The sequence below is a fragment of the Crotalus tigris genome, unplaced genomic scaffold (assembly GCF_016545835.1).
Source record: "Crotalus tigris isolate CLP2741 ecotype Arizona unplaced genomic scaffold, ASM1654583v1 scf7180000017658.5313226, whole genome shotgun sequence".
Lineage (NCBI taxonomy): Eukaryota > Metazoa > Chordata > Lepidosauria > Squamata > Viperidae > Crotalus > Crotalus tigris.
This window is the reverse complement of record NW_024096545.1, coordinates 2474825-2497739: the sequence shown is the minus strand read 5'-3', so window position 1 is coordinate 2497739 and position 22915 is coordinate 2474825. Positions and strand designations below refer to the sequence as shown.

The 22915-nt window shown below is 35.8% G+C and overlaps 2 protein-coding genes across 9 annotated transcripts in view; one reads left to right on the top strand and one right to left on the bottom strand.

Annotated features, from left to right (window-relative positions):
* Nucleotides 1–22915, top strand: part of STK24 (serine/threonine kinase 24) — a 78694-nt gene that overhangs the window by 16380 nt on the left and 39399 nt on the right. For 4 of the 5 annotated variants that reach the window (XR_005555830.1, XR_005555831.1, XR_005555829.1 and 1 more), the window contains exons 3-11: nucleotides 2414–2470; nucleotides 3046–3154; nucleotides 3240–3397; nucleotides 4934–5119; nucleotides 6460–6605; nucleotides 9160–9283; nucleotides 10500–10568; nucleotides 12834–12970; nucleotides 13661–13758. Coding sequence is in view for 1 of the 5 variants with exons in the window: in XM_039335740.1 (XP_039191674.1) it covers nucleotides 2414–2470; nucleotides 3046–3154; nucleotides 3240–3397; nucleotides 4934–5119; nucleotides 6460–6605; nucleotides 9160–9283; nucleotides 10500–10568; nucleotides 12834–12970; nucleotides 13661–13697 (1023 nt within the window). In the remaining 4 variants the exon portion in view is untranslated. Of the gene's footprint in view, nucleotides 1–2413; nucleotides 2471–3045; nucleotides 3155–3239; nucleotides 3398–4933; nucleotides 5120–6459; nucleotides 6606–9159; nucleotides 9284–10499; nucleotides 10569–12833; nucleotides 12971–13660; nucleotides 14469–22915 lie in introns of those variants that run through there. The other variant, XM_039335740.1, reaches the window with a different exon arrangement.
* The window catches only part of FARP1 (FERM, ARH/RhoGEF and pleckstrin domain protein 1), a 180583-nt gene continuing 175436 nt past the window's right edge, over nucleotides 17769–22915 (bottom strand). For all 4 annotated transcript variants that reach the window (XM_039335738.1, XM_039335736.1, XM_039335739.1 and 1 more), the window contains 2 exons: nucleotides 22701–22852; nucleotides 17769–21484 (listed from right to left, as the gene is read on the bottom strand). In XM_039335738.1, coding sequence (XP_039191672.1) covers nucleotides 21403–21484; nucleotides 22701–22852 — 234 coding nt within the window. In that variant the 3' untranslated portion in view covers nucleotides 17769–21402. The remainder of the gene's footprint in view (nucleotides 21485–22700; nucleotides 22853–22915) is intronic.

Below are 22915 nucleotides of genomic sequence, written 5' to 3'. Positions count from 1 at the left end.
CCGGCTGGGCCACCAGCTGGCCCAGCCCAAGAGAGGTAAGGCACCCGCCGGGCCCCACGCACGCCAGCAACCCTCTCTGCGCCCACTGGCCTCCCACCCGTGGCCCTCTTTTAGTTACATTTTTAGTAGTTGCTCAGCAGGGAGGGGTGGAAACTTCCACACCGTTCACCTTCGCTGCAGAAAACTTGCAGCACCATTTGCAGAATGGGACTTTTGGCAGGCTCAGCAGGGCAGAGACAGCCTGGACAATTCCTATTGGCTTTTGAAAGCCAATAGAATTAGACTCTATTCAAGAGAGTCTATTCTATTGGCTTTCAAAAGCCAATAGAATAAAAGGGAGGAGCACAGCTAAGGAAAAGGGGGAAAAATGGCGGACTGCATTGTTTGGCGACCCCCATGAAATGGTCGTTCGACCCCAAATGGGGTCCCGACCCACAGGTTGAGAACCGCTGCCTTAGAAGCTGATTCCTTTGCTATTCAGTTTTTGTATTGTCAAGTAATTAAAAATCTGGAGATTTTTGTAAAACAATATAATACAAAACAAAAGATCTGATCTTAAAACTTCAGGTGGGTTTAGATTGTCCTGTTCTTAGGTTCAACAGTTTTCCCCCTAATATAGCTGAAAAACTGGACTCATTTGATCTGGGATTTGACTCATTATCTGGGATTAGATTCTTTTAATAAAAACAAAACAAGGAGTCTTGTGGCGTCTTATTTTGTGGCCATGTCCTCTTCATTAGATGGATAAAGTCCTATGTGAGAGATGTTATAGTACATATAGATGCAGTGGGAAGAAAATAGGCAGAATAAATCCATCTTACATGTCTTCCCTATTTTTCTCATGCCATAGTGGATAGGCTCTAAAGATAATTTGCTTTTTTTCTTTAAATGATACTAAACCTCTAGCAAATACAAGGATGTAAGCAGAACACTTAAAAGTCTTCACTCATGTTCATTAAAAAAATAAGCAAGGATTACTTGATCTTTTGCCATTGAAGTGATATTTTATTACAGCTTTGTATTGATTTGGGTCCCTTCCAGTTTCTTATTTGCTTTATATTAGCCTGCACGTATTTTAATGCCATAATTTCACTTTACCATTTGCAGTATAGATGGCATTGCACTGAATTTTCAACTTTGAAACCCAACCATAGAGCCATTTCTAAGAATACTTACTGTTCTTTTGATTGTAACAAGTAGTCCAATGGATGGTTGTTTTGTAGATACAAGTAAAGCAATGCTGAGTAAGTTGCATACATTTTCTATATTGCTGCTAAAAATGATAAATGATTTTCCCCAAATAATGCAAGAGACTGTTTCCTAGTGCACGCTTAGTATATGGCTCAACCTAAACTCTCACCCCATCAAAAACACAGATTCGGAGAAATGAACCATGTTCACACCTATCCGTAGGTTCCTCTTCCTTAAGGTGACTCAGGCAGCTTATCCCTTCCCTGAGCTGTCTTGCCTTTTCTCCACTCTGCCTGGCCTCCTGCTGGTCTATCCTTTTGATCTGAGTCCAAAGCCATTCTGTCAAAGCCAGAGAATGAGATGACAGGGTAGCTTGCTTTTTCACACCAAGGCTTCTTTGTTGCTTAAAATACAAGTTCTTTTAAAAAGCGCTTTGGGGGGCATTTTCAGTCCAAAGTGTGGTTGCATCTCATGACTTAAATTAGGACTTGTAACTAAGACTATTTTGCAGAAGATAAAAATTTGTGTGCTTTTGAAATTCAGTTTTTTTTTAGTTGCTTCTGTTGTATAGTAAAACTTTTAACAATTCAGAGTTATTTTTGAATGCTTATTGTAAGTTCCAAATTTGTCCTTTAATTCTATAAGACCTACAATGGTCTTCGACTCACAAACATTTGTTTAGTGACTGTTCAGAATTGTTGCAGCACTGAAAACTTACTTTTGACTGGTCCTTGCACTTACTGACCTTCACTGTGTCTCAGTCACATGATCAAAATTCAGGCCTTTGGCACCTGGCATGGATTTATGATGGTTGCAGTGTCCCAAGGTCATGGGATTGCCACTTGCAACCTTCCCAGCCAGCTTCCAAAAAGCAAAATCAATGGGAGAAGCTGGATATGATTAATGACTGCATGCTCCACTTAACAATCACGGTGATTTGCTAAACAATGGCAAAAATGATCGTAAAATTTGGCACGACTCAATTAACAACTACCTTGATCCCAGCTATGGTCATATGTTAAGGACTATCTGTTTATTTTACCGTGACAAATAAGCCATTATTTATGGTGGCAAATCATATTTATTTTGTCATTCACTATGTGCTTTCTTTAAGTTGTTAAGCACAGACACGATATGAAGCAGGCATAATATAATAAACAGTTAAAATTATGATGACATTAGTTTCTTCATTATTTGAATGTCATTTTGTATACATCAACAGGACACAAAATTATGGATAATAATGGAATACCTTGGTGGTGGATCTGCCCTTGACCTTGTAAGTAACCAGTTTTTATTACAATTTCTATAATTCTTCTGAATTTTTAAATATTGTCTTGTAGGCTTTTTTGTCTTATATACATCATAAAAATAGATCTATGGCCACTGAACATGTAAATTTCACAAACAGAATTTTAATTATTCATGTAGCAAGGGAGAATTATACATGCATTACTGAAAAAAATCTTGGTTGAATAATATTAGAAACTTGTTTAGCTTATGGGTATCAAATTGCAGTGTTTATTTTTCTAGTCAAAGTGCAGATGGATGGGTCTTTCACCTGCAAACCATACCCTGCAACTCTATTCATGGATGGGCCTCATAGAAACATGCATGTTTGCTACACCCAAAAATAAATATTTGAGGGATTAACATGTTAAACCTGAAAGACCTAAATTCAAGTGCATTCTCAGGCAAGAATGCTTCTGGGTACTTGACAGAATTATTGAGCATTAGAACAAGTTTTAATAAAATTAGAATAAATAAAAATGTACTTTATTGGACTTCATTGTTTTTAGTTATTGATCATTAATTATTTGGACTTTTGTCCTGAAAATAATGTATCTCTTCTAGTTAGAACCAGGTTCACTTGATGAAATCCAGATTGCTACAATATTAAGAGAGATTCTGAAAGGACTCGATTATTTGCATTCAGAAAAGAAAATTCATAGAGATATTAAAGGTAAAACTATTGAGGTTCTGTTAGCATTTTAACAATTTAAGCTTAATTTTTCAAATTACAAATTTCTTCTAAAAATATTTTCTAGCTGCTAATGTGCTCCTCTCAGAACAAGGGGAAGTCAAGCTAGCAGACTTTGGTGTAGCCGGACAATTAACTGATACACAAATAAAGAGAAATACATTTGTGGGCACACCATTTTGGATGGCGCCAGAAGTAATAAAGCAATCAGCTTATGATTCAAAGGTAAGATTAATGTGCTACTTAATATTTTCAGGCATCACTCAGAGCTGTATTCTTTTATCTTTGTTAGAAGACAGAAACATATTTTGCACTGTGAGATGTGCAAATGTGCATTTGGCAAATCATCTGTGGGAATTTTTATAAAAGAGAGCACAGCCATTCCATGGTTTCTAATTGTAATTTCCACACGTGGAATGATATGGGAATGCTGGAAAAGATCTGTATTTTCCATGTAGTTTGTGTTATGGTTTCAGTCACATTCTGAAATACTTTAGAAACTTAATCTGTGTGGCAGAAAATTGTAGGAGATTGAGAGCTGGTCTAAATAATAATAGTAATAGTAATAGTAGTAGTAGCAGTAATAATAATAATAGTAATAATAATAATAATAATAAAGTTGGAAGGGACCTTGGAGGTCTTCTAGTCCAACCCCCTGCTCAGGCAATAGATGAGCTTTACAGAAAAGGTCTGTGGATTTCCAATAAATTTTTATTTTATTGGAATGAAGACTATTATTAAAAATGGAGAAAGTATGTAAAAGATTCTTTCAAGGGTATTGGCTTTACTTGGTGTGTCATGAGAATCATCCTTAACATATTAAAATTATTTTCTTCATTTTGAATACATTGCTCTGATGAAGAATAACAGTAGAAACTTATAGGCAGGCTCTTCAATAGGCCGGATGACATGAATAAATGCATGATGATGATTTAAAATTTGAAATGAAAAGAAACTGATTTCTTTGGTTATTGTCAACTGCTGGTTATTTTTGTACCAGCTAAAATAATGCAGTTTTTATATCACCTGATAGGCAACTGATGACAACAATTCTTTTGTAGCTGCCATTTACAATATGTAGGTTGCTCATTATAAAGAAATCCTGGAGAGCATCAGAGAACAGTTGTATCATTTCTAGAGACCAGGTCTACTAAGAGAAGTAGATTTGGCCTCTGTGAAATATGTATATTATGCCCAAATCCATTTCTACCCTTGGCTAAAACTCTTTTTCATCTTTTTCACTAATATGGTGTTCCTTGACTGAGGTTAATGTAAAAGGCAAGCTCACTTGCTCAGGCTTGCAACCCTGGGCATTTCTTTGCAAGTAGCTGCCTTGGAAAGTTGACTCAGAAAGTTGACTATAAGCATTTCATGCATATTCTACTTTTGTAGCTAAAATTAAGAAGCAGAGAGGAAAACAGGTACATTTGAAAATGAGTAGTTGGTAAAACAAATACTTTGGCCACCTAATGAGAAGGAAGGACTCACTGGAGAAGAGCCTAATGCTGGGAAAGATTGAGGGCAATAGAAGAAGGGGACGACAGAGAATGAGGTGGCTGGATGGAGTCACTGAAGCAATAGATGTGAGCTTAAGTGGACCCCAGAAGATGGTAGAGGACAGGGAGGCCTGGAGGAACGTTGTCCATGGGGTTGCGACTTTGCAACTAACAACAACAACAAGTTGGTAAAAAGATAGGAAGCATGTAAATGATTTCACTTTTTCATTTCTGTCAAATAATAAACTCATCCCTCTGTTAATAGGCAGATATATGGTCCCTGGGCATAACAGCCATAGAGCTTGCGAAAGGAGAACCACCACATTCCGAACTACATCCAATGAAAGTTTTATTTCTGATCCCAAAGAACAACCCACCAACTTTAGAAGGAAACTACAGTAAACCTTTAAAGGAGTTCGTTGAGGCCTGCTTGAACAAAGACCCCAGTTTTGTAAGTTACTAGATTTTGGTGGATGTCTGTGCATGTTGTAGCAGCAGAAGAGCTGATTCCATGTTTTTTTGTTTTCCTAGGAATAAACCTACATGAATGTTCATGCCATTTAATATTTATTTTAAAAATAAAAAGCATACCAGCTAAGAGTTAAATCTAAACAAGTTTTATGTTCGTTACTCAAAACCAAGGATGGTGTACTATCTTCATTTGAAGAAGTATACATTTTCTATTTCAGTCCAGTGTTTCTCAGCCTGGCACTTCTTTACACTCATTTTATTAATGGCTTTTGCAGCTTGCTGTAAGTTTTACTTCTGTCCTACTCACAGTTTGTTCACGTTCTGTATAAAATAGGATATTTGGAACTGTTCCATAATTGAAAACTTGTGGAAAGTTTGAAACAGTGAAGGTCTGAAATAAAAACATTTTTATTTTTTCTAGTTTCAGATTTTCTCCTTCCCTAAAACTGGGAAATGAAAAAAAGTTTTATGAAATATTAATATTTTATTTTGAATGATACATAAGGCACTTAAGATGTGAAAGAAATATACCAACTCAAGAAATAAACAGGGGAAAAGTGGAAAAATATATTCAAATATATTTTTATAAATACAGTTTATGCAAAACTTATATTTATAGAAACTCATGAAAATAAAATAGTATCAATAAAGAATGAGAAGTAGTAAGTGCTGGGAATGGTAACATTTCAGATTCATTACAGGAGACAAATTGGACTGTTTCACTTGGAAAAACATGTATTCTCTTTCTACACAACTTACGTCTAAAACAGAGCTTTCTGTATCTGTCTGATAAAATTGTAAAAAAAATATTTAGAAACATCCATATCTTGATTTACAGCGTTGATGGTTTCTTATTCCCCACATTAAACAAAAAGAGAAGCTCCTGAGAGTTTACCCGCTTATTTTGCCACAAGAATTAAAACATTATAATGTAAATTCAAAATAAGCATAATTGCTATTTGAATAAATGGTACTTTTCCATTATATGAAAAATGTACTTTTAGTAATAAAACCAAATTATACACAATCTATAAAGAGCAACTGCAGAACAAAATCTTTTTTTCTGATTATATGAGGTTCTGAGGCATGAATAAATGGATGGAGGTGAGATCAATAGGATTGATAACAAGAGCTGTATAAATAATAGCTCTTTTATTTTCATTGATTCCCTTCCCCCATTGCTTCAAAACATGTGGAAATTTTTATCACTCTTATCAAGATGGTTGGCCAATAAATTTAAAAAATAAGTAAGCAGATAAATAAATTTAGCCGTATTATAACTGAACAGTTTAGTAAAGAAACTTACTTTCTATTTTTAAGAGACCAACAGCCAAAGAACTCCTGAAGCACAAATTTATAATACGAAATGCAAAGAAAACTTCTTACTTGACAGATCTCATTGACAGACATAAAAGATGGAAGGCTGAGCAGAATCATGATAATTCCAGCTCTGAAGATTCAGATGGGTGAGTGTGAGTCCAAAAGTTATCAATTTGGTGTTTGAGAATAAAGGAATACTTCAGATATGATGGATGAGATTCACAGTGAGGTTCAGAAATCTATTCTTAGATGTGTTCAAATCAATCTTTTAAAAAGTAGCAAAAGATTTATGGCTAATATTTAGTATATGTTCTTGAAAATTATATTCAAATAAGTATGTGCAGACTCTACCATTCTAAGAATAGAATATTTTAGAGAAATCTAGAACATCTCATGCCTTATCTCAGTGTTTCTAATTCTTGGCAATTCTAAGAAAGATGGACTTCAACTCTCATGACTGCCTGGGGAATTCTGGGAGTTGAAGTCCATACATCTTAAGAGTTGCAAAGGCTGAGAAATACCGTATATGCCGGCGTATAAGGCGACTTCCGCAAGCGCTAAAATCGGTGCCAAAGACAGGGGTCTTCTTATACACCAGAAATACTGGTAGTTTCCGGCGTATAAGACGACGTTCTAGGAATGCGGCCCGGCGATAAAGACGGGGGTCGTCTTATACGCCGGGTCGCCTTGTACGCCGGCATATACGGTATTGCCTTATCTGAACATTCTAATTAAGCTATTGTAAGGGTTATTTGATGCTTTTTGGGGAAATTAATCTTCTGAAATATTTTGTGGCATTCATGTAAAACTCAATTCTGTTACCACTTTATGTACAGAAATTAAAAACTGAATTATTATCCATCATCCTTGATTTTGAAGGGTGTCTTCAAGGTCTTGAAAATTTCTTGAATTTCTCTTAGAGGCTTTCTCCATAACCTTAGTCTTTCCACTGGCCATATCCAATTCCCTTTCTTACTGATTCTTAGTATGAATCATACAAATTGATCTTATAATTTGAGAAGAAAATGTAGGGAATAAATATATTCTCTATAGTGGGAAGGAGAAAACAGGATAAATGTTAGGTTATTCTCTATTGTATATTGTATCTATTTGAAAGAACAGCTTGATTGTTATATATTCACAAATATGATACATAGAACATAGAATAAAAGAGTTGGAAGAGACCTTGAAGGTCATCTAGTCCAACTCCCTGCACAAACAGGAGAGTATATACCATTTCAGACAAGCTATTCAGTCTCTTCTTGAAAGCCTCCAGTGATGGGGCACCCATAACTTCTGAAGGCAAGGCATTCCACTGGTTGATCGTTCTCACCGTAAGTAAGTTTCTCTTTAGTTCTAGGTTGCTTCTCTCCTTGATTAGTTTCCATCCATTGGTTCTTATCTTGCCTTCTGGTGCTTTGGAAAATAGTTTGCCCCCCTCAATCCCTCAAATACTGGAACACTGTTATCATATTTCCCCAGTCCTTCTTTTTACTAGACTAGACATATCCATTTCCTGCAACTGTTCTTCATATATCTTAGTCTCCAGCCCCCTAATCATCTTTGATACTCTTTTCTGCACTCTTTCCAGAGTCAACATTTTTTTTTTATATTGTGGTGACCAAAACTGGCTGCATTGTTCCATGTGTACTAAGTACTAAGGCTTTGTAAAGTGGTACTAATACTTCACGCGATCTTGATTCTGTCCTTCTATTAACGCAGCCTAGGATTGCATTGGCTTTTTTGGCTGCTGCCGCACACTGTTGGCTCATATTTAAGTGATTATCCACTAGGACTCCAAGATCCCTCTTATAATTGCTGGCATTCAGCCAAGTTTGACCTAGTCTATACTGTACAGTTGGTTTTTCTTGTCTAAGTGTAAAACCTTTTATCTACATTGAATTTCATTTTATAAGACAGGGTCCAGTATTCAAGTCTGTCGACATCCATCTGGATCTTGAGCCTATCTTTTAGGGTGGTGGCTATTCCTGCCAGCTTACTGTCATCTGCAAATTTGATGAGTTCCCCTTCTATTCCCTCATCTAAATCCTTTATGAAGATATTGAAGAGTACTGGGCCTAAAACTGAACCCTGAGGTACCCTACTACTTACTTTGCTCCATGTGGATGTAGTTCCTTTGAGGACTACACGTTGAGTATGGTTTGTCAGCCAATTACAAATCCATATGGTTGTTATGCTGTCTATCCCACATTTTTCTAGCTTACCAAGAAGCAGGTTGTGATCTACTTTGTAAAATTTTGCCAAATACAAAATTTGGCGAAGTAAATACAAACATTACTTTGTCAAATACAAAATCTTACATTTTGTAGCATTTTGACTTGCTACTAAAAGCTTTTTCCTTCTGCTCACAGACTTCCAGAGATGACTTATTTTAACTTGAACAGACATTAACACTTTAATCAAGACAAATAATGGTGGTATAAACTACTATACTGCTTGCTTGCTTTAATTTGGTTCCTACAAGTTTCCAAGAGATATAAAAATAGAGGAGGCTTGTTATCTGAGCTAAATTTAGGAGCCTTAATTCCTAATTAATAAAAGCATCTCTCGCAACATTTTTTATTTCTAATATAATTTAGATTTTTGTTGTTTTGCTTAAAACATGATTTTCTATTGTCATCAGTTCATCGTAAATAACAAGACCATTTTGTAAATGTCAGAAATTTATTTGTGTTAAAGTGAAACAGATGAGCAGGCATCAGGTGGCAGTGATTCGGGTGACTGGATATTCACAATCCGAGAAAAAGATCCTAAGAATCTAGAAAACGGAGCGACCCAATTCCATGAGTGGGAAAGAAACAAGGTATTTTACTATTATTAATATTGTGAAACATTATTATTGTTGTAGTATTTTAAACAGTAATGCCTATTTTGATGGCTGCCTTATCTTGAGGTCTTTTCTAAATTGTGAGGATCCAATTCTATGCAGATTGAAAACTCAAATGTAAAAAACCTTGTGCTGTTTTCCAAGGTTGTTGTTTCTTTAAGACAAATTGTTTTCTCAAGGTTGGCTGTTGCAAAGCAGCACAAAGTACAGTATGAATTATTGTTTGATTACCTGTTGCTAGCTCTTATGTGTTGTCTATCCTGCAAGTTGGAAAGTCTGGACAGTCATCATCTTATTTAGAGTCAGTTGAAAGGGCAGCAGTGGCTGAAATCCAAAGAACTGGAAGTCTGCTTATGTTCTCCAAAACACCATGAGCCCAATTGTCTCCAGCTCTGTTTTTGCAATCCCTAAAGTAGTGTTTTTTAAATTTGGCAAGTTTAAGATGTATGAACTTTGACTCTGGGAGTTGATGTCCACACATCTTAAACTTGTAGTTTTCTCATAGTTGAAGCACACATCTTAAACTTGCCAATTTGAAAAACACTGCCCCAAAGCATCCTTAGATTGCTATCACTGCAATTTAGCAGCAAAGCCTTTCTCTCCCTAAAATTACATTGAAAAGTTAGCAAAAGTTTTCAGCAGCAATATTTTTCTCTTTTTGAGGGCCAAAATAAAGGTTGCATGTTTATATCCTCAAATTCCACCCAACCTCCCCTTTCCAAACAGATGGAAATGCTGGCCCTGCTTACTCTTCTGAAACTCTCATACCTGATTTGAGAGCAGTTGACCACCTGTTCCAATGAAAAGCTCAAGAGGCGATTCAAAAGAATCCTTGATTCAACATTTGAAGACCTATTGTTGGAGAGAAAAAAACAGCAGTTGTAGAATCGGTGTAAACCTCTATTCTTGTATTCCCTTCTCTTATTTTGTTTTTCTTTCTGACTGACAGGAAATCAGCTTATTCCAAAGTTCCATCAGATATGTGTATTTTGCTACATTTAATTTTTCATTTGAGGATTGAATGCATTGTTCAGTTCTAATAGGCTCTTTGCCTTGCACATAATTTGATATATATCTATTAATTTTTTGTAGCGTAAGAACTTAATAAGCAATTATACAGGCAATCTGGCTTCTTAACAAGTCTTTATATTCTCCTTTAACTAATTTGCAGTGTATTTTTTTTTCCTGAAAGGAAAATACCATTCAAAGGCGCCCTGCATCTCGATGCTTATCTACAATTATATCGCCATTATTCACAGAGGTAATATCATTGTATTAATCATTTCTTCTCCCATATAGAGATTGTATGAAAAAGCTGGAGAAAATAGGGGAAAATTATGTTCTTATAAGCGTACCTTTCAAGCATTTTGAAAGAGAAGCTGCTCAACTCTTGTGATACATAGGAAGAGGATTTAATGAATGATTGCATGTTGGAAGCTTAACTTGGTGCCAAGTTTTTTAATGCTTATGATTTTAGTATGGTTTTATGTTGTTTTTCTTGCTATTGTTTTAATTTTTGTTTGGAAGCCGCCCAGATTTTGATATAAGATGGGCAATTATACAAATTTTTTAAATAAAAGATTTTGATGTGTTCAGAAAAGCCCTGAATTGCATTCTTTTAGAGCAACTGGGGATCCTGGATAGGGTTTTTAAAAGGCCATCCATGTTATTGACTCCAGGATTGCTTCCACCAAAGGTGTAAGGTGGGGGGGAGCATACATTGATCTTGACATGGTGGTTGTCACAGCAAAATTGTGGCAAGTGCCACGTTTTGGAGTGACAACATGTATTTGTTTTAGTTTAATTATATTTAGTTCAGTGTATATACATACACATAAACTTGTAGTGCTGGGGTCAAAATTAATTTTGCATTAATATCAAAACATGGTTTTTTCAGTCTCCTGGCCCAGAGTCCAGGGGAAGAGCCATGTCACTTCTAAAAACCAGCATGGTTGGAAGCATCCAGATCTCAGGGCAATGATGGCCTTTCCAAATCCCACTTGATGCACTGTTTAATTGATGGGATCCAAACTTTTTGGGTAGGCAGCAACACTGATAGATAGCCCCTTAAATATCCTCTAGTTTACCATGGAGGAGTTTATGCATGATAGATAACCAGTACCTTGTTTTACAGCTAGAAACCTTCTGATAAAAAGTATTATATACCCATAATTACCTGTACTGCTGAACTGTGAATCAGCTGTAGCATGCAAGTGATCTTCAAAGGGAGTCCCATTTAGAACGCCTTGTAATAATCCCATGAAGAAGTCACTAAGGCATGCGTGTCAATAGCTGAGCCTCCCAGTCTAGGCATGGTTGCCATAGACATGCAAAATGGATTTAGGCAAAAGCCCTCTAGCCAAGACTGCCATTTGCTCCAAAAGCATGAGTTGCAAGACCAGGAGTATCCCCAGATTGCCAACAATTTGTGACTGGGGCAGCCCAGTCCTCTCCACAAAAAAAGACAGAGGATCTCCGTGATCTAGTCGTTCTAAATCACACAGCGCTTGATCTTGTTAGGGCTGAGCCTGAGCCTTTTCTCCATCCATACCCTCACAACCTCCAAAATGGAGACGGAGCCTTGAAGACATTACTTAGGTGAAACAGGAGCCGAGTTATCTGTGTCACCAGATGACCTCCCTCATCAGCTTCATGTGAATGTTAAATAGGAGAGAGGAGTCTGCCAAGCTCTGAGACATCCCACATGCAGGGGGGTAGGGCTAGACTTCTCTCTGGAACTGGCCTTGAAAGAAGAAAGAGGAGCCTGCTTCTTTCCCATGGCTTTAAGGCCAATTGAGAGCAGGGTGGGTCGAGAAACCAGCAACAGTGGGAGAACTTGGCTCGTCTTCCTTTGTGATGCCACAAGGGGAAAAAAAAACTCCCAGTGCTGTCGTATGTGAAGCTGTTCCACATAGACTTAACTAGGCATTTAGTACTGCAGTTCCTACTTTGCCGTTTCTTAAACGGTTATTCATGCTGAGTGTTGGTCAACAGTAAGATCTTCCTTTTAAAAAGGCAATAAAAATATCTTTTTGTGGATTGTACCAGAGGAAGTTCACTTCCAGTTTCAAATGCTAGTAGGATTTTAAATGTAGTGAAAATGATGAGGTGTAATAAATCTTTTTTTTTAGAACACCTCAGCCTCACTTGTATTGCTTCCCTCTATTTTTAAAAAGGATTTCTAATGTAGGGAAAGAGGAGTGGTAAAGAGCAAGAGTAGTAGTTGTGATCAAAATAACAGAAATGGTACTGTTGTGTTAGCAGTGTACCATCTGGATTATGGCTCCTATGTAAATTGACAAACGGGTGCTAATTTAAAGCTCGTTTCCTTCCTAGAGTTCCATAGAAAATGTGTATTTTCTAATTTGCATTGATTTAAGGCTTATTCAGACTCTATAAAATGGTTTATATGCACCACACAATCTCTAGACAAAGCACAGAGCTCTGTTGTTATTATTTTTTATCCATACACATTTATTTTGCAAATGTTTCAGATGCTTAGAACTAATCCCCTTCTGATTTTTAGTTGAAAGAGAGAAGTCAAGCTTGTGGGGGGAACATGGGCTCCATAGAAGAACTGAGAGAGGCTATTTATTTAGCTGAAGAAGCTTGCCCAGGAATTTCAGATACTATGGTGTCTGAACTAGTACAGCGGATTCAGAGGTAATAATTAATTACAATAATAATAACAATTACAGCAACAACATTCATTTTGGACAGTTACTACACACATTTCCTATCATTATTCATAGTAAAATCATTGGAGCTGTGTTCGGTCTTTATAAAAAGGATGATGACGATGATATTCTTAGAATGTGTAGAATACTTGTTAATGTACTAAAAATAGCAGCATAAACTTAAAAGTAGTTTTAATTTTTATTGGACTGTTCCTATTGGACCGTAGCAAATATTAGCTTCTATCAGAATAGGGTCAGCATGTATTTTACTGATGGAAATATTTGCCTTTTTGTTTTGATGTTGGGGAAGTTAAGCAAGCATCCCTGCTGAAAGTCGCAGATCCTTCCAGAGTAGCCAATGTGTTTTGGCTATCTCAATTTCAGATATAAAATCAGGAAAAAAAGCTCATAATATTCTTTGATGGTGAAAATTGTTTTATATACTGTGTATTGCATTTATTGGCCATTGGTACTCTATGTTTAGAATTTTTTTTTAAACCTATAAGAAAGGTAGCTTTGGAAAGCTGGTTCCCAACCTTAATTCTTGCTCAAGACTCTGCTTTTAAGTGCAAGAGTATATTTTTCTAAAATATTGCAACAGAGATATTTTTTATTTGCTGTGTAAAACATCTTGTTCACTACTTTTGTTTTAATGACATGCTTTTTCCCTTCCCAGGTATTCAGTATCTGGAGGGAGCAGTTCATCCCATTGAAGTCTGACTGTGTGACCACTTTTGGTACTCCACTGAGGCTCCTGCAGGCACCTGTTCTCAGGTTGGTCTTCCACAATTGGCAGGCAATCACATGGACATTCCTGAAGGTGTATCAACAACAGAAGAAGGTGTTTTAGCAAGAGCACTATTTTTCAACTCTGTATAGGTTTTTTTTAAAAAAAGAAAAATAATGCACATATTCAAAGGAGGTATCTTTATACATTTCTGAGATGTAAATTTAGAATTTCAGTTAGGAACTAAAGCTATTGTGAAATCTCAGGTATCTTGTGTTAAGTCATTGGCCTTCAGCTCAAGGATCCATAGATGGGTGGCATTTCAACCTGAAATGTGTGCACTAGTGGCACTGCCACCATTTACTTTGTTTTAAGGTTTTATTTCAAGAAAGAAATGGAAGCCTGGAATTCAATCCCATGTTCCATGTTTACATTTAACATGGATTTGGGGTTTGAAAGAGTTGAAGGCAACCGCTTTAAGTAAAAAAAATATGTGAATTGGATGTATTATTGGCTCTGTGTACAAATTTGTATATAATCACTTTTTTACTGAAATTTGTTTGACATGCATACGGATTCCTCTGTACAAATTGCCAAGTACTTCTGTAGATGATACTAGTGAGGTAAATATTTTGACAGATAGATCAACTTATTATAGGCTTGTCTTTGTTTCTATGAAAATTTTAAATTGTATTATAGCAGGTTTTGCTTGACCTTTGTTTATAGGTCAGAAATAAAGCCGTGCTATAAAAATCTGGTTTATACCTCAGATGCAGATTTTTTTTTGTTACACAGCAGCATTTTTTGTTTGTTTGTTTCTAATCATGGTACGAAACTGATTGTTTTAATTTAGGACATCATATTCTTTGGAGTTCTCTAGTTTCGCTTATCTTCATGGTTTTATATCTTGTTTAAAATTGTGCCAATCCAAAGTTTAAATTTGTTTTTTAATAGTTTTCTTTTGGAATTAATCTTAACATATAACTGAAAAAAGGCACTTTTTTATATGCTTCCTAGAAATCCTGGATAAATAATGGCAGTTTTGCAAAATGCTGGTTATAAAAAGAATTTTAAAAATATGAGCAACTTTAGTTACAATCATTGAAATCAGAATTTGGTCTTAGTTTAGTATCTGAAATTCATTGTATGGTAGAGGAAGATATATGAAATGTCATTAAGATCTAAAATAAAAAAAACTGCAGTTTCACTTTAACACAGTGGTTCTCAACCTGTGGGTCGGGACCCCATTTGGGGTCGAACGACCATTTCACGGGGGTCGCCAAACAATGCAGTCCGCCATTTTTCCCCCCCTTTTCCTTAGCTGTGCTACTCCCTTTTATTCTACTGGCTTTTGAAATCCAATAGAATAGACTCTCTTGAATAGAGTCTAATTCTATTGGCTTTCAAAAGCCAATAGGAATTGTCCAGGCTGTCTCTGCCCTGCTGAGCCCGCCAAAAGTCCCATTCTGCAAACGGTACTGCACCAGTTGAGTAGTCCTCGACTTACGACCGGTTGAGTAGTCTTCGACTTATGACCAGTTGGGGGTCGCGGCATTAAAAAGGTTGATAACCACTCCTTTAACAGGTAAGAACTAGTATAATATAATTCTTGTCTATTGTTAAAATAAATACATGATAGAAATCCCATCTGAATTTTTATTTTGAGGTATTTGGAGAAAAGTGGAATAAAATGTAGTTAAAAGGGTGTGGTTAGTCAAGAATTTTAGAAGGGGCTTGCTCTTTGTTGATTTACAATAAAATGTTTTCAATATTTTTACGCTGTTTTGATTTCAACGTGAAATCTGTATTGTAATCTTAAAAAAATAAACAGTAATTCTAAAAGACAACTTGCTATAGACGATTTCACCCTATGACCAAGGCTTGGGTGAAAATCTCCTTTCTACTTTGTTTTGAGAAAAACATAATGGATTAAGGGATAGGCACATTGTGTCAATGGAAATGAACTCACTGCATGTTTAGAACCTGTAATATCCTCATCAGTGTAAAGATTGAACTATTTACTAAATTTTACTGCCTTATATTTGAGTCAGCCATGCTGCCATCCCATTAGAGTGGGTGTGATGTTAACGGAATGGATTTTGTGTTAATTTCTACCCCAATGTTTACAGTCTGAAATTTAGCATGATGTAAGCTACATGTTGAATTAGGATAAGATAGGTGAGAGATCTCTTTTGAGTTTTCAGCTAAGCTTATATGCAGTCCCAGATCTGGTAACCTTTTAAGAGTTTTGATTGCAAGAATGTTGACTGAAAGATTTTGTAAATGGAAACCAAAAAACCTCAATGACTTGCTCTTTAAAATTAGTAAATTAATATTTTGTTAGAGCTATGTTCTTTTACAAATGCGGTTTTTCCAACAAACACAGTTTATTTTAAACCAGTTAAAAGATTACTATTTTGCCAGTTTGCTGTTTGAGCCAGTGCAGTTTATTTAAATATCAGTTTGACTTAATCCCAATAAATTGTAAATATGCATAGAATTTTAAAATGACATCGTTTGATATAAATGAAACAACTTGGTGAAAGCAAATTGTCTTTGCATTATATTGTAATGAAGTTTAAATTCTAAAACACCTTTTGTTGTTTTGAGTCCGTTTTTACTCTGACTGTTTAACTTTAGAGTACTGTTTATTGATCCTTTAAACATTGTTTTAGAACTGTCCTTAAAAAAAATCCAGCATTGCAGTGTTGTATGTATTCAGGATTATTCTTTGGCAATTGATAGCAGTTTCCTGTGTATTAACTAAGGTAATATTTCTGTCGTAACCATTTTACTTAAGGGCACCAAAATTTGCTGATGTAGAGTGGAGAAAGTAAGCCAAGTCTTTCAAACTGCAAAGGTTTTCTATCTGGGTCTGTTGGGCCACTTTTTAAGTATTAATTAAAAGATATATTTCCATCATAGCCACACAGTTGTAAACGAACTCTGAGACCACTGGTTTTTCTTGTGAAATTGTGAGAAGTTGTTCCTGTTTACTCACATTGAGGTGCCACCCTCCGCATACACCCCTTGGAGTTCATTGCACTATATTTTGTTTGGTTCTTGACCCTAATATGAAGCATTTTGTATGTTACATAATTTTCAGTATTGATATTTTTGTAATAGTTTGGAACCCATTGATAATAGTGGTGCTTTCAATAATAGTGGAATTTTGCAGTCATTAGTGCACACGGGTGTATTGTATTTTGGCTTATATATGTATCAATGAATGGAAGAATTTAATTTTGAACTTGAAAGATGACAGGTATTTTGGATACAAAGTCCTGAAATATATAGGCAGTGAGCCAAAGCACAAATATAAAACTAGACTTCATTGTGTTCTTGTAATCTGCTACTGAATTGAAGTCATAAATACACAAAATGGCAAAGCAGTTATTTTGGCATTTTAAAGGCTTACTGATATTATACAAATGTTCACGGGCAGGAGTCCGTTTTAACAACCAAATGAAATTTTACTAGTCAGCAATTATTTGTGGGTTTAGAATGCTGTGAAATACCTGTACTGGTAGAATGCAGACAACTGAATTTTGCAAAGTTACATGTAGAATTTTGCGGCTTTTCCATCTATTGATTTTCCCCCCTTTGGCACCCATAATGTATATGGACGTATACAAAATCTTAGTAACACTTGTGTACTTGACAAAGTAGAAGGTTAGTCCAGCAATGTGGAAAGGATATATTTCTTTGGTTTTCATTCCCAAAATTTATAAAATGAATTAGCAATGTAAGTTATGGCTCTTTCATTTTGTCCAAACAAGTCATTTCACACAGGGGTTTGGGGGTGAGAGGTAGAGGTTATTCTAAAAAGATATGTTCATATATGATGCATAGAACATTGAAAGTGCTTTAATTAGCATATAAAATCCTCCTTTCCATTATATACACAACATAAAGGGTATATAACACTGTACACTAGAATACTTGTAATATTTCAGAAAATTACACTAAACATCCCAGAATATTTCCTGGAAAGTTTTCAATTTAAAACACTGTAGTAAATCTCACTGGTCTCTAATCCAATTTATGCCATAATAAATTGGTTAAGATGTCGCAAGACTTTATTTTTGCTCTTTTAGGTTAGCATAGTTACTGTTGTACATTATGGTGAACTAGAAATGTTCTTAATTAGAGATGTTTGTTAGAGCCATAAATCAACCTTAAAAGTCTTCAGATTTAAAATTATTGATACTAGAAAGAGCAGTAATTGTATATTTCTGTCATCTAATAACTTTTAGTAAAGAGTCTGAATATATGAAGCATTTACATAATTGAGTAATTCACAGTTGCTGGATAAAATATTCTAAGTATGAACTTGATGCTTTTTTAGAGAAGCATAAAATTATGATTTCCTTGCTGAATTATGGCAAAGGTCTAACTCTGGCCAACAGTTGCTTTTTGAAAATGCACAACATAGCAGTCTAATATCTGGCTTATTTTTTTCATAAGCATCTGGGAATGCCTTTTTTAATCTCTATCCATGGAGTCCCATTTTTAGCCATCATGTGACATATGCAACGAAGACCTATTCTTTGATCAGGCTCTGTTTACTTCTGTAATTCTGCTGTTTATAACCTGTATACAGTATATTTGCTTATGTCAGATATCAGCCTATTCTCAAAACCTTGTATGTTTCATGACACAGAAATAAAAAAATACAACCATTTTGATATGTCATTGAGCAGCGTATTTATATCACACACTTTACAAGAAAGTAGACTTCAGAATTTAATAACACTTAAAGGGAAAAACAGAACCATAAGCTATTGTGTTATTGCAACTCCAGATACTGTTATGGCTGCCCTGTTCTGGAAGAATGGATGTAAATATTCTTATCAAACTGTTGGTTGTGTACAGATGGAAGTATGGCCTTAGAATTTTGAGTGTTTTTTTTTCCCAGTCATGACTCGACTAAAACAGACACAAGGGAGGTATATATACTTTTTGAAATCAGTTTTGATATAGGAAGTGTCATGCATATATATGACTAAGTTTAGACCCACACCACATATGTGCTTATCAGTTTTCCAGTCAGTCATTTTGTAAAACTGTCACACGGTATCTTGCCAAACTGATGAGGATGGCTTGTGTCAGTAGGGGGTTGTTTAGTTCCTTTCTTTAGTTAGTCCAATTTATATATAAAAAATCAAGGAAATGCAATTAGCACAAACTGTTTCAGTTAATTATTAATTAATTTTAATTATTTGAAACCAATATAGAAGTGCATAACTATACCGTATACCTTTGGAATAAAGTGGGGAAAACCCTTATATCCACTTTCAGTGCTGCTGCTGCTGCATTATTTAGGAACATTAATATTAAAAAAGGAGCTGTGATTATTATATTTTGTATGGAAATCTAAACAGCAAGAGCTGAAAGCAAAAATAGTTATAAAGCAATGTTCCTGCAAGAGGTCTCTGATAGACAATAGAAAACACTGAATAAGTGATTTGTGCTCATGGTATTTATACCCTGAGAAGATAGTGGCAAAAACTGAAAACCTCTGCCACCCTTAACATTACAATACTGTGACTCCCTAGGAAGCAAATCCAGCTGCTAAAACCAGACTATGCAAACCTTGCTGAACAAAAAAGGCACAAGCTAAAAGCTGCATCCAGTAAATAATTTTGGTGGTCATAAGTTTGCACAATGATTTTATATGACCCTCAAAATTATTTGCAAAACCTACTCTATAGTTCCAGCTGTTTTGTTTTTACTTCCTTCTTTTCCCAATCTATTTGTAGTTGTTTACTTCTCTAAGAAACAAAAGAGCTGGGAGAGACATAATGAGGTCAGCAGCAGCCTAGTTGATTTTTTTCGTCTTCTTTCCACCACTTAAAAACAAAATAACAATTAAAAAGGAGTGCCTTTTTTTACAGCAACAAGGGTCTACAATCTTCCAGGATTCAGCTTCGATCTAATGGCTTAGCTGGAAAAATCAAACCACAGCCCGGGGGAGGGGAGAGGTATTGGAGAGAAAAAGTTTTGAATCAATCCTGGATTGCAAAATGCATGTTGGGATATGTAGGCCAAAGAAAGGTTTGTGCAAATGTCTGGAAAACTTTTCATGGTCTCATTTTGATGAACCTATGAAAGTTGCCTAAATCAGGTGCACACATACAAATTATGTGTTATCAATTATGCATGTTCAAAATAAGTTTTTGTAAATGGCAAGGAACAAACATCATGGCAAGAAACCCTCAAAGCTATACACTGTTTAAAGCTGTTGAGGTATTTTATTCCCTTTTCTGTAAGCAAATCTTAAAACATGTTTATACAACAGAGCCTCTATATTTGCCAAACCTGCTCTTAAAGCAAGAGATTGATACAGTAGAAATCATTTTTCTTAAAATGTGTGACATGTGGTGGGATTCATATTACATCTAATAATACACAATGAATCTATTTCAATTGCTGGAAAGTTTATATTCTCAATCAAATCTTTAGAACAGCCTTTCTCAACTTGGGTTCCATGAAAGGTCATTATTATATTAACAAAATACTGGTTTTTTTTTTTTTTAATTTTGTGTGCCATGCAATGTCAACACTTCCAAAGGTGGGAATTTTTACATGCTGCTAATCATAGACAGCTTTAGATAGAATAATTTTTATGCAAGGGTTCTCTGAGCCCTGAAAATTATTTCAAGGCTTCCTCCAGGGGGAAAATGGTTGAGAAAAGCTGTTTTGGATTCTTAATCGGGCTGGACATTGATTAAATGAACATATTTAAGGCTATCTAATTGCTTCCAAATTTGTACAGACAAAATATGAATGGATTTATAGTACCACTTATAAAGGTGCAGAAGCACAGAGTATATTGGGACAAAACATTACAGAAACAAATGTTTCCTTTGAAGAGATGCACCTGCACCTGTTCTTATTGAAACACCAATTTTCTGACAAAAAATTAATGCCACAATCCTTGTAGAACACAGATATTGACATTTTGTTACACAAATTATTATACCATCTTAAATTTCCTAAGACATTGTTACGAGTACTTCATGGAGTAAAATACGTAAACAGTTTCTCGGGCATGATTTTCTATCTCAATATTAATTTTCATCAGAAAAAAGCAGGCAAACCCATCTGACAATATCGGAAGGAAATATTTCCAACTTTCAGAAGTGAGATGAATTGAACAAACTACATATTTGGCTGCCAGTTTTAATTCTTACTAGCAAACTGTGTAGAAACATCAAAAATAAAAGAACTTTACCTTGAAAATTTATGTTGAGGTGGTGAAGTGAATAGATAAGAATAACCAAAACAAAAATCAGTCCTAAACTCATTTTGAGGGTCTGTATATTAAAGAAGAGGCATCAGGTTTTCAAGGAAGTATTAAAAAAATGAAGTTGCTACAAAAATTGGTCTACATATTTCTGGTGCAAATTTTTTGAGGCGAAGAAATATCTTTTGGCATTTGGCACTCCGCAAGGACAATATTTTAATACTGGCACAAGCTAAAAAAACACTCCAAAGAACAAATACAAGACATGAAACCCTCACGTGGCTGATAATAGTAAACAAACCTGTAGAGGCATTATTTCAAAAGCTGATCCAAAACATTTTTAATAGATTTGTGTTTTACTAAATCTTAAAAGGGGAAAATAAATTCAAATATCCTCTAAAAAAGCAGCAGTTGCTGGAATGAACCATTTGGAGTTCAGCCATCAATAAACATGGGATTCTTCGTGACTTAATACACGGACACGCGAGGCTGGGCCTGTGGCACTTCGGATTACCTCCATCCACCTAAGCAATAGAAAGACAAACATCAGGACTTCCTATTACAGGTGGGAAGCTTTTCTATTGTGGATGTGGCTTCACAGAAGACATTTGCCTATTAGGTGAATTTGGGAGAGATCAGTAGGATGGGGAAAGGGAAGGAGTAGGTGGGTCTCCTGTCTGCATAAGGCAGAATGTTCTTTCCCAATTCTATGCCAGCCTGTTTTTCCAACAGCTGATCTGGTTGGCCAGAATGGAATGGAGTTGGGGAAGAACAATGGAGATGACTCTTCCCATTGGTTGTCCCAAAGATATAGGTTGTCTTTCCCATCCTAATAGCCTTGCTAAGCAATTTGAGATTAAGAGGACCCCAGTGGGATACAGAAAAAAGTGACCTGGAATGCCAATCTTTGTTCCACCCATTTCAAGTTCATCTCTCTGGGACAAGCAACTAGGCATAGGGATTCTGATGGGATCTCATATGGGAAGAGTTTAAAACCTCTACTTTGAACAGAGTGGTGGCAGAGGGGAAAAAGAGGATAGTAATGGTTAAGTACAAGAGGTTTCTGAGATTTCTCAACCTCAGCAGTCTTAAGAGATGTGGGCTTCAACTCCCAGAATTCCCCAGCCAGCATGAAGTCCACCCATCCTAAAGTTGGTGGAATTTGAGAAACCCTGCACTTAACTACCATTTGTAAACTAAACTTAACCTATATTATAGAGCAGTGGTTCTCAACCTTTTTAATGCCGCGACCCCCAACCGGTTGTAAGTCGAGGACTACTCAACCGGTCGTAAGTCGAGGACTACTCAACTGGTGCAGCACCGTTTGCAGAATGGGACTTTTGGCGGGCTTAGCAGGGCAGAGACAGCCTGGACAATTCTTATTGGCTTTTGAAAGCCAATAGAATTAGACTCTATTCAAGAGAGTCTATTCTATTGGCTTTCAAAAGCCAATAGAGTAAAAGGGAGTAGCACAGCTAAGGAAAAGGGGAAAAAAATGGCGGACTGCGTTGTTTGGCGACCCCCGTGAAATGGTTGTTCGACGCCAAATGGGGTCCCGACCCACAGGTTGAGAATCACTGTTATAGAGTAAGACACATATTGAAATGGATTTTGCTACAGAATATTTTCATGCTGCTTTACTTAAATTGACTGGATTATAACAGTACTTATTACCTATCCATTTTTAATGATAGAATTTAACAACATAGCATGTAGTAAAATCAGAATAAACAAACATACCTTTCAAATGTATATTCACTCTCCGCCCTAAAATAGTACACATGGGATTTGAAGTATAGCTTAAAGACATAGTCTTTATTAATGTTCTCAGATTCAGAAGGAATGGTAAGAGAATAGCCCAGCAGAGGAAGGCTAGCTAAGGGATGATTGTCCTGAAAACAAAAGGCAATAGAGTTGTAGCAATAGCAAAAGTCCCGCTTCACAAATTAATAAAA